This window comes from Salvelinus sp. IW2-2015, unplaced genomic scaffold (genome assembly GCF_002910315.2).
Source record: "Salvelinus sp. IW2-2015 unplaced genomic scaffold, ASM291031v2 Un_scaffold1051, whole genome shotgun sequence".
NCBI classification, from domain to species: domain Eukaryota; kingdom Metazoa; phylum Chordata; class Actinopteri; order Salmoniformes; family Salmonidae; genus Salvelinus; species Salvelinus sp. IW2-2015.
Genome location: NW_019942705.1, coordinates 67,530 through 79,367, shown reverse-complemented (window position 1 = coordinate 79,367; position 11,838 = coordinate 67,530). Strand labels below are relative to the sequence as shown.

The 11,838-nt window shown below is 44.8% G+C and overlaps 1 protein-coding gene across 2 annotated transcripts in view; it reads right to left on the bottom strand.

Annotated features, from left to right (window-relative positions):
- Window positions 1–2,955: 2,955 nt before the first annotated feature.
- Window positions 2,956–11,838, bottom strand: part of LOC112069569 (netrin-1) — a 42,424-nt gene continuing 33,541 nt past the window's right edge. The window contains exons 4-7 of one of the 2 annotated variants that reach the window (XM_024136904.2): window positions 7,828–7,977; window positions 7,234–7,241; window positions 6,617–6,662; window positions 2,956–3,251 (exon numbers count right to left, since the gene is read on the bottom strand). In XM_024136904.2, the coding sequence (XP_023992672.1) occupies window positions 2,971–3,251; window positions 6,617–6,662; window positions 7,234–7,241; window positions 7,828–7,977 (485 nt within the window). In that variant the 3' untranslated portion in view covers window positions 2,956–2,970. Of the gene's footprint in view, window positions 3,252–6,616; window positions 6,663–7,233; window positions 7,242–7,576; window positions 7,978–11,838 lie in introns of those variants that run through there. The other variant, XM_070438591.1, reaches the window with a different exon arrangement.

Here is an 11,838-nt window from a genome sequence, read left to right as displayed (position 1 = left end):
CGAAGGGACGTTGGGTGACGGGGCTGTGTGACCTTTTCACCGCTGGCCATGAACGTCTGCAAAGCTCTTGATTCATTATCCCTTCCCCGCCTGGGGGTGGTCAGCCCAGAATTAACCCTTTTGGCTGGCCGTCGCCGTAGCTGACGGGCGCGTGGAACAATGTTAAACCAATTTTCTTTGCTCTTCCGGCCTGGTGTATGCCGTCAGCGTCAGCTAACTTTACATCCTTGTTTGCGCCCTGTGGTATGCCGCCCGGCAGAGTGCCCACTGTGTTTAAACAGGGGGCCTCTTCCGCGGGCCCTGGAGGCCCGCGGCGCACACCAGGGGGGTCGTGGCCCAAACAGAACCGGACACTGTGAACCCACAAAGCCCCGGGCAAGCCCTGAGAAATGATTGATTGCAGGCAGAGGAAGTCCTGAGTTGGTCTCGTATACAGCCCCGGCTCAGCCACAGGAGCGAATATCTGCACTCATGCTGTTTTTGATGAACTCTTTGCCAGTAAGACCACCCCTTTCTGCCTTTCATGATCAGTGCCTTGTCATTTATTAGCTTCTGTGTTCTTTTCCATGGGAATCGACTATGAGATTGAGATTAATTAGATATGGATTCTGGTGGCGTCGTTTTTCTGGTGAACTGGAACAGGAGCTCCATTCTTGTCTCTTTCTGTGTTGCCACAATATTTGATTGAGAAAAGAAGAACATTTGCGATTGTTATGATTGGACCTTTGTTTGTTAAAAGTCTCTGATGTATCGCTCTGTTTGATTGATGAACTATGATTGATGATCTGGCTTTTGGACATGTGACAGATATGAAGGGGAACAGTGTGGCCAATGCAGCTGGATGTGTTTCATTAGAGAGAACACTGAACTAAGTCTTAAATGGATAGTTCACCCAAATAAAAAAATGACAGTGGTTTCCTTACCCTGTAAGCAGTCTATGGACAAGGTATCACAGCAATCCATGCTTTGGTTTAGTKGACTTGACTTGAATGGGATTTGTGCCACAAACGCTAAAACATTATCATGTGAACAGTGAAAGTCAAAATCAGTGCCAGGGAAACTACATCAAAGTATGGATTGTAGTSATTCCTTGTCAATAGACTGCTTAYAGGGTAAGGAAACCAATGTGTCATTTTGTAATATGGGTGAACTATCCCCAAACCCTGATTATAGCCGATACGGTCTTGAATGAACAAATCTATTCTAACAATYAAAGGCTTAACAATTTGAACACCAATATAATGGCTATAACTACAGAGGAATTGGTGACCAAAATATTCAATATGATATAGGCCTACTGTACAGTTAGGTCTCATGCCAGGAGTCTAAGAGATCTTGCATTGTCTTTCATAAAGGAAACGTATGTGGGTATTTGGCTATAGGGAGTACGATCTGTTCTCAAATGCTGGCAGAGTGCTGGACGTRCCTCAGGGTTTGTGCTGCTGCTGCTGCGGTTGGGGAGATTTGTACGGTGGTTAGCAGACATGAATCTGCTGATAGGAGATCTGCATCATAATACTACTGTGATTAATGGAATGGAAAACCCTCAGAGGCGAGGGAATCATTCTCCATATGGAGATATGGAGGCTACACGGTGGGACAGCACAATGAAACACTATATAGGAGGCCTATGATATGATCCATGGACTGTTCCTACTGCTACTACTGTCTCTCTTACATTACCCCCCACCCTTCTCATTCTTTCTGCTCTGTTTTTAGATCTAGTGGTGCTGTTTTTTGGTGCTGATTCAGAATATAATGATACAAGTCCAGCATCATCAATCATCAAACTCAAATGTCCTTTTAGCTTCAAGTTACAGAAGTTATTTCATTTGTGAAACCGTTCTAAAAAAGCAAGCTATGTAAATACCTGTATTTGGCTTGAACGTGAATGTTTTCATATTATTCACTTACTGTAACGCTGTGATATCTACAGTGCATGTAATGGCACATTTGATCACAAGTATTTCAGATGCAGATGAACTCCTGTGGAGTCATTGATGACAGAGTATATTTGTTGTGTGATTTGGCAAATTTTATTAATATGGGGCTTGCTGAAAATTCCTAATGGCCAGATCCCCGCCAGAGCCTCATGCTCCCAGGGTGCACCAGCCTTTCACCATGGAGCAATAAAACTGGACCCTACTGAGGCTGGCGGCTGAGAGCAGGSATTGCCCTAGACCATGGACAGGGGCCAGGGTGAGCAGATCCACAGGGCTTAGAGGGAGGTGGAAGGGGAGAGGAAATTGTCCGTTAGCTGTAATTGAAAGGGACTGTGAGAGGACGCAGTGGGAGCTTGTTCTGCGGCCCTCTGCAGCTCAGAGCCCTCTCTTTATGAGGTACAACTCCCCTAAGACACACACACACACACATCCGTCAAGGTGGGACAACAAATCCAAATAGTTCCAGCTAAAGCCTGGCAGAGCAGAGCTTTGCAGCTCTCCAAACCAACAGGGGGGCTGGCTCGTGCCACAAGCTCTCTCTGAGGACAGTTTCAGCTGGAGTGGAGGAACTGATATAAGCTCAAGATGTAGAGGTAAGAGTTGAATAATCCCTTTGTTTCTCTGCCCAGACACTGATGCCACTGATCTCTATCTTTGGTGATAAAAGAAGAGGCCCTGCGGTGAGGATGCCCCCAGCAAACACTCTTCTCTCYSYCCASCTCCCCCCACCTCCAGTGAATCTCACATAGTAATGAGTGTATGTCAGTGCAGGGATGTTAGGATATGTTAGACATAGGTTTTGTGTGGCTAGCTTACAGATGATAGATAATAATATGTATATGTTTTCCATGCTAACTAATCAAAGTTTAAGTAGACTGGATACATCTGTTAATGTGCTTTACACCGTCATTGCCCAAACACAGTCTAAAGCTGTCTGGTTTTGAACACAACCTTCAAGAAATACATATATTTTTTGAATTCCATCATTCCATCATGTCTTATTTCCCAGAAAGCAGCACTCCTCAGTCTAATACTGGTTGGCCTGTCCATCAGCGGGGTCCCCTGGGCTCAGTTCCGAGACCATTTCCCTTTGATGCAATGACTCTAATCCTGGGAGCTTGAATAAGCCACAGAGAGGGGCTTGGGAGTGGGCATGCCTGTGACTAATAAATACATCTGACCCTCGACCGCTGGCCGACGCCTGGGCATATAATTCCTGCACAGTGGACTCACCATAGTCTTTYTTGCAGTACTTCTTCATGTTGATCTTCAGCTTGCCCTTGGATGCCTTGCAGTGAGAATCACAGTCTGTGGAAGCGAGTGAAATAATGGGTGGATTAGGTTACAGCACAGCCAACATAACACAAACATCTAGATTTGAATTATTCTCTCTCTCCCATGGTTTACGGACTGACCTCAATTATGTTATCTAATAAATGCCTTTTAGGTACATCCAAGGGTCTACACTCTACCCCCACCGTAAGGGATTGAAAGCTTACATCTATTGCCAGGCCATTTTAGTGTACTTATGGTACACTGTCTCTTGTTATGGTGTTATGGTGTCCCTGTGGAGCTGGTGGAGGCTTAAGGCTTCCGCATGCTTCGGTTCGGCTGGCGCCTAGTAGGCCAACCGAACGAGTGTGCTCACATACTCCCTTATAAGACCTTCGCTTGAAAAATTAGAAAAAGCGGCAATAGTACTATTTGTCCATCTTGTGGCGCCGTAGCCAGTATACACTTCCTAAAAATAGTTTGAATAAATCTAAGATAACTCAAGAAATCTGTCATTCATTTTGMCGTTTTTGCTGAGGAGATCTTAGTCACACAATTTTACATCTAACTAAGATGTTTGGTTTAGTATTTCTCAAGTGAACAAAATGTGCATGAAAATGAGTCATCTATCATTGAATGTCGACAAACACTTCATTGAAGAATCCCTACTGTTGACCAATGACCGACGAAGGGGCGTAGACTTCGGCTACCGAACTTGCAATAGCCTCGAGAAAAAATGTGGAGTGCATGAACAGCCGGGAAAAAAACCTTACCGAAGACCAAAACAAACAAAAACGTCACAAAATGTCATAATACACTGAGTGCACAAAAACTGATTGAAGTGGATTTAACAGGTGACATCAATAAGGGATCATAACTTTCACCTGGATTCACCTGGTCAGCCTATGGTTTTGTACACTCAGTATATATGCACAAACTTTTCAGAACAGTTTAGGATGGGAAGCATGCGGACACCTTTACACAGATCCTATTGTCAGCTCACTCCCACTCTCTTCCTCCAACCTCTCCACACAGAATCTCTAGCCTGTCAGATTCCTGGCATCCATTGTGTCAGCACTCAGGGTTGGGAAGGTCACTCACAAAAGGAGGTCACTGAAGGAAGTTAGCTAGTAGCCTAACAAAAATTAGCAGGGGCCTAAGCAGTATCCATTCCACTTAAGGCGAGAAAGAGAATACTCTCACGTTGGCCGGGGCCGATCTCTCTGTGGCCGATCTCTCTGTGGCCGATCTCTATTTGGCCTCTGAGAGGAGCCTGCTGTAAACCAGTGGCCAGAAAGAGCTCATAGTTATGATTAATTGCTTTCGGGTCTGGTGCTATCCCTTTGACACCAGGCTGTGTTGACCTAGGCTCGCAGGCGTGCCAAGAGGCTTTATCGATGTCCGCCGACTGTCGTGTTGTCAGGGTGCCAGGCACCTTTTGTAATGGGGGAGATGGGGCTGGGACGAGAGGCCAAACAGAAAATGGAAATCGTTTGTTCCCACTTTTCCACTGACTGACACAAGTTGGAACCARAACATCTCCTGGTTTTGCTCCCCCTCCCAGTGTAATAAGCCCCATGCTCTTTTATGGGGGGGACTGGTCGGCCAGGGGGAAAGGGGGAGCAGTTAGGAAAGAGGGGACCTTTCAGTTTGCCTGAATATGGACAAACTTCATTATTTCTTCCAGCCCTCTGTCCAGTCCTCCCCTTTCTTTCCCTTTATACTCTGTGTGAATGAGGTTGCCCRGGTAACAGCGGAGCGAGAAAAAAACGCACTCCCCCCAAAAAGGCGGATTGGGGCGGAKGCAGGGGGATGGGGAGMRAGTGCAYGTATGTGGAGAAAACRTTTCTWGTGAAACGCCTGSCAGCTTTCGGGSKGGTGTAGAAATGAAAAAGGGAAGGGAAATCCCAAAGTAAAWTAATTTGACGAGTCCATATCGACCACGCCTGATTTCCATTTAAATGTGGCTAGGGCGGGGGCCCATTTGTCTCCCCCTGGCCCCTGGAGGCCTTCATCGTACCTCCCTTTGATAGCTGGCATTGCCCATTAGCCCAGCAGCACAATCCCAGGACTGGCCATCACACCCACAGCTCTCATTAAGGCCCCGGCCCCCGCTGGGAGGACAAACKTCCCCTTTGTGTGGCCTCTCTAGCGGGGCCACCRCCATTCTCCAKGGTCCCTGGGGACCACACCACTCTTAATTTGGAGGGTGGTGTCTGTGTGGGGTTCCTGACAAGACTCCAAACCCCATTGCAGCTGGTCGCCAACGTATGTAGCAGGTTGGCCATTCAGCTCAGTGAAATATGTGGAGCCACACTGTTAGTCCCATGTTAATGATCAAAAGTGACAGAACCTATATGTTTTAGATGCATGGCAATTTAAAGGAATACTTYGGGATTTGGGCAATGAGGCCCTTTTTCTACTTCCCCAGAGTCAAATRATGTCTCTGTGTCCAGTAAGAAGGAAGTTAGAGGCAGTTTYGCGAGCCAATGCTAACTAGCATTAGAGCAATGACTGTAAGTCTATGGGWATCTGCTGGCATGCTAGTATCCATTTAAGTAGAAGTTGGACCAAAAACAAGTTGGCTTAGGCAACAGGTTTTAGAGACCAATACTTTGCTCCAGGTTTCTCTTTTTCTCCTCACACGCATGCCAGGGGATCTACCTCACAAGCTTGGACTGAGCAGTGACTGAAAGTATGAGCTAAATGTTACAGTGGTATGTCACTTCAAATCAGTGTTGCACTATAGCACGCAGACTCAGAGCTGTGCATTCCAACAATAGGGCTGTAAATAAGTGAGCAAAGGTTCTCTTCCCTCTCAGCGCAGCGAGAGATGATTGGAAAACAAACTGGTGCAAATGAAGCATGCAATCAGATTATGGGCTGGAGGCAGAGTGAGAATACAGAATGGGAGGCCCGGGAGAGAGAGCTGACCAAAAACCTGGATTTAACATCTCCTGACACATAGACATCCACTTAAATACTGCAATTATGGAAGGTGGCCTTTAAAATACTACAATTATGAAGGTGGCCCTTAAAATACTACAATTATGAAGGTGACCCTTAAAATACTCACATTATGAAGGTGACCCTTAAAATAGCTTAAAATTAATGAAGGTGACACTTAAAATACTACAATTATGAAGGTGGCCCTTAAATACTACAATTATGAAGGTGCCCTTAAAATACTACAAATTATGAAGGTGACCCTTAAAATACTAGAATTATGAAGGTGGCCCTGAACCCAAATAAGATGTAGAAATAGAAAAACATAAAAAAATAGAAACTGTGGAATGATATGAATTGTGCTCGTACTAAAATACAATACATTTGTTATGTTATGCTTTAGTAATTGCCATACCCTGTGGATACCACATGGCTCAGCAGTGTCACAAACTCACCTAAGGGCTCTTCAGAGCTGGTATAGGTGGAGGTGGGCGATGCACACTGGAATCTGCTGCAACACAGAGAAACCACAGCACAAATATAATGACATTTCACATCACTACTCAGTTTGACAGCTTCATATGTGGAAAAAGGAGCAAAGTTGTTAGAACGTCTTAGTTCAATTTCCTGCTCGCCTTCCTTGGGGCTTAAATGAACCTCAGAGCATTGGTGATATACTCTCAGGTATTCCTTAAGAGGTTGTCATGTTACTGATTGCTGATTAGAACACAGAGATTGTGCTTGGAATACACATTAATAGCCAGTTTCCCATTTGAGTTTGTATTCGTGGCATGCTGTATTGTAAGGTACAGAGAGCCAGGGCCCCTGGCCTTGTTAAAATTGAAGTTGTCAGGAAGTTTGATATAACAAAAATGTAATATTAAGCTATTAAACCTAAAACATATTAGCTTGAAAATATACGAGAAACCAAATAGTTTCAGCTCAATTTTCAAGACCCCCATTTCCTCCATCTTTTTTACACTACATTTGTTACTTTCCCAACAAAATGAAGGAAATCCTATTCCAGTGGGTTCACAGAATGATTTTATCGCTGTGGATCCTGGCCAAGCACACTGATTCCTCTTCCACAATGGCTTTGTTGAATTTCCAAATACAACTTTATCGGAAATGTCACCAATTGAAACGGCTGTATAAATGGTGGCCAATTGTAAATGTCTATGTGTCCCAGCCATCCGCGTTATCTTATCTGGTCATGCCAGCTGTGTTGGCGGTGCTAGCCACCCATTAGCCCATCTTGTGTATGGAGGTGTCATTTATCGCCGAGAGGCTGGAATCTGTGGGCTGCTGATACTGCCAATAAACATATTAGTCATCATTACCCTGGACTGGCTGGGTGGATTTATAGGGAGATGGGCTGTTAACGGTGCTGCGGCTCACAAGGCCATGTTAGCCTAGACATTATGCCCTGTTTACTTAAGCTCTGGTCTAAAATATCCATCCAAAGTAATAAAGGAACAGGGGGAAATAACAACATGAAATGAACTCTTGAATTCCTGCATAACAAGCATGGGTTTTGGTGCGATAGAGTACTTGTCAGCGACTACTCCTATTGATGGGGCCAGTGTTGTTACTAGCTGGGTTTTGGTTGGGCTGACTTGTGTGGTCTGTCTGAGGACATTTCTCTTAGTACTGAGGCAAGTCATACTTATGCAGGGGGCGATAGGAGAGCGGCTCTGCTGGTAGCCCTTGGCACAGCGGTTGCAGGTGATGCCGGTCACGCCGTCCTTGCAGGGACACTGGCCRGTGGTTTGGTTGCAGGTCTTGCCGGCTGCGCCAACTGGATGACAATCACACGCTGTCAGAAGGAAAGAGCAGGAGAAAACAGAGATGAGATGAAATCTGTTCGGTCTTCACTAATATTGGTTTAAAACCAATTAGGCATAAGGCATCGTTCTCAATTCCCTGTGCTTCTCGTTCCTCCAATGTTGACTCTGAACTTCAAAGTAAGCTTTGAACAAGCTTAAAGTGACTCACAGGCCACCACAGATGGGGACTGGGACCTCAAACAAATTACAATTACTCCCTTTTTCCTTAATGATTATAGGCCTTGCCATCAGGCATGAGTATTGAGAAACAGTATATTACATTATCAAATAATATCACATTTAGATTTCACTGCACAGTTCCTCTCCCTGTCTGTTAGCACTTTGAGACTACACCTGTGTGTGTGTGGTGTGTGTGTGTGTGTGTGTGTGTGTGTGTGTGTGTGTGTGTGTGTGTGTGTGTGTGTGTTTTGTGTGTGTGTGTGTGTGTGTGTGTGGTGTGTGTGTGTGTGTGTGACCAGTCTTTTTGTTTTCCTGTGGAGCGTGTGATCCACGGCGGGCAGAGCGAAGCCTGTGCGCCTCTCAGATTGAGATTTACAATCTAAAGCTTTTTGGCAAAGAGCTCCTCGCAAATATATCCTGAATAATGTTCCCCATAATGGGTGAGTGGAACACACTTCAAAGCCGTCTGTTTAAGTTGTTAGTCAGGAGGATCGCACATTAAATGTGAGAATTTAGTTTTGTGCATGTGCACTGCCAAACGTTTACCATAAAGCCTGTGTTTGAAGTTGAAGCCCAGCTCTTTCCATTAGAGTTGTATGTGTTTTATGAGCTGAAGAGTCATTTGAAAATAGCTTTAAGTGGTCCAACAGAGGCTGGAGTTGGGTGTTATTAGCTGGGATTCAATGGTTTCATGAATATTAGAAGTCACTGTTTAAATAAAAAAACAAAAACTTTTCTGTCCTCTTTCTACTCAATTGCAGTATAAGTACATTTGCCAAGTTGTTTTGACACATTTTATCGAGGTATAATAAAATCAGCATAAAATAATCCTGTCCAAAAAAAACTAAAAGAACAAGAAGGGCATGAATGAAAAGTCATGTTCTAATCAAGTTCTCCATCTTTACCAGCCAGAATGTTATTGTGGTTCTTACGTCAGGAAACAGTAAATAGTCCCATTAATTTAGAAACAGGATTCTAAATTGTACAGTACATAGACTGAAACTGTAGGCTTGATCTTGCTTTCTGTTGATTTAATGGGCATTATCTTCTATAGCCTTTACAAATGACTTTTTAATGCAGGGTGGGACCAAAAAATGTAAAATAAACATGAGGTCACTCTTGTCCCTCCCGATGGCATGTGGGTAACATCCATGTGTATTCTAAAGATGTGTGTCTATTTCTTAAGGGGTTATAAGGGATTGTACTTGAAAGCCACATTAAAATAACTCTTGTTTTTGTATTACTTTATATTACTTCTAGAGATGCCACTAACCACACATCACAATAGAGATRSACCACTGTGTCCACTCAATCCATCCGCCACCATCTAGTCCTCTTCCTCTGAGCTCAAACCACTGCATTGTGCTCTTAATGTTCTGAGTGCTACACTGGGAACTCACTGGAAACATTAATTAATTTCGCTGCGGTGTGGAGGTAAAGAGTTGCTGAGAGGTTGAGGGGGAGTGTAATTCAGTGGACCGTGTGGCTGCTCCACTGCTGTGGGCTCCCTGGGCCTGGTGAAAGGCTTATATGGCGGAGCGGATGAGAGGACTGGGAATAAAACAAACCGTTAGAGCTGGGGGCCACCGGGGGCCGCCGGGGGCCGCGGTGTGCTCTGAGAGCCGTGTTTACACTGCGCTTGATGAGGGATGAAGTCGTTAATCTGGGAAATAAAACATGAGGCATTCCACACTGCCACTGGAGACGCCGCTGTTTCGGCTTATAAGGCGGAGGGGTCAATTTTGTAACCTCCATCTTTCAGAGAGTGGTGATCCTCCATTTTGGGGGTTCAGGTTGGAGAATGAAAGCAGACTTCCTCCTGGCTGTGTTGGGACAGAATTGTGTTTCCTGTCCAAAAACAGCAGAGCGAGATGGTTGGCTGAGTTGAACAATAAATACCATGGGCCCTAACTGATGTCACAAAGCGCTGAGTTTGTCACCTGAGGAGAGCGCAGCAATCAGGCTGTTKGGGTTTGATCCCAGAGTATGGAACAGAGTAAAAGTTGGGGCAGAGCTGGAAGCCTTCAGGTTACTGATACAGCCCTCTAGAAAGCCTAAGACAGGTTGCTGTATGTGGTTAGTGCATTAGGGAAGGAGAAAAACTCTGTAACACTAACCTGCCCATAGCTTCCTCCTCTGCCCGCCCTTGACTGCATCCTAAATATAGACTGTAAAAATGTTTGGGCTGGCAGCGTGCAGTGAAATAATGATGCTCCCAACCATTAGTCACTTTCGAGAAGTGCAAAAGATCCATGAAATGTGTTAAGAACAACAGCACAACATGAACTACATTTGCCCTGAACTCCAATTAGGTGTGAACTCTGACAGCCACCACTGTGAAACGACCCCAAAACACTCTGGGTAAGTGGCTGAGTTTTATACATGATGGTGGACTGTGTTGATACTTTCACTCCGTGAGACTTGGAATAGTCAGTATGAGTTAAGAGTGGAGGTCCCTTGTGGTCTGCAGTAGGAAATGTAATATGTTGCAGTTCCTGTGACTAATTGGCCAGTGGTGTACCAGGCTGAAGGGCACTGGAGAATAGGTACTCCGAGAACCCACTCTGAGCCAATAGGAATGCAGCCACGGCTGTGGTTGGAGACCACAATATGCGGGTCTGCACAGAGTCACTCACTTGTCACTGAAGCGCAAGCTGGTCCCAGTGTAATACAGCACATTGAGATGTTGTAATCGGACCGGAAAACAAACGACTTGAAACAATATTCTGAGGATATTACACTCTTAGAAAAAAAGGTGCTACTGTATCTAGAACATTAAACTATTTTTCGGCTGTCCCCATAGGAGAACCCTTTGAAGAACTCTTTTTGGTTCGTAGAACCCTTTCGGTTCCAGGTAGAACCCTTTCCGCAGAGGGTTCTACCTGTAACCAAAAAGGGTTCTCCTATCGGGACAGCCGAATAACTCTTTTTTTCTAAGAGTGTAGGATATTGCTGTCTTTTGAAAGACTAGAAGTCATCCAGTTCAGCGTAATGTGTGATGTTGGTGGATCTGATGCTGAGGTGAAATGGTTGGCTTGTTCAGGGTAATGTGTGATGTTGGTGGATCTGATGCTGAGGTGAAATGGTTGGCTTGTTCANGGTGGATCTGATGCTGAGGTGAAATGGTTGGCTTGTTCAGGGTAATGTGTGATGTTGGTGGATCTGATGCTGAGGTGAAATGGTTGGCTTGTTCAAAGAGACTGTTTGAATCAACTCCTGCACTCCTGAATTCCATGGCAGACCTCACTTCTATTGTTAGCCACTCATCTTTTTTCCCAGAGAAATCCTCTGAGTTCTCCCCCTCCCCCGTTACAATTCACAGAAATGTAGGGCGATTCATTATAGCTCTCCAAGTTAAGCAAATAAAGTCTAATAAAATGTGGTCACTAGGGCCCGAGTGTTGGGATCCTCCCCTACTTTAGTGATAAAGGTACTCCAACTACATTGTTTCAAAGACTCTGTCCACAGAAATGCTGTTATTACTGTAACCTGTAACCTCTATTTGAGAGAGATAACTTGACTTGGACAAGGAACAGAGGTAGAAGTTAAAGCATTTGAGGTAAAATATGCTTTTTATTAATCCACATCCACTCACTCAAACCTGCCCCAGCTTGTGCTGGTGTTTGTGTGATTGCATGTGTGTGTGTGTGTGTGTGTGTGTGTGTGTGTGT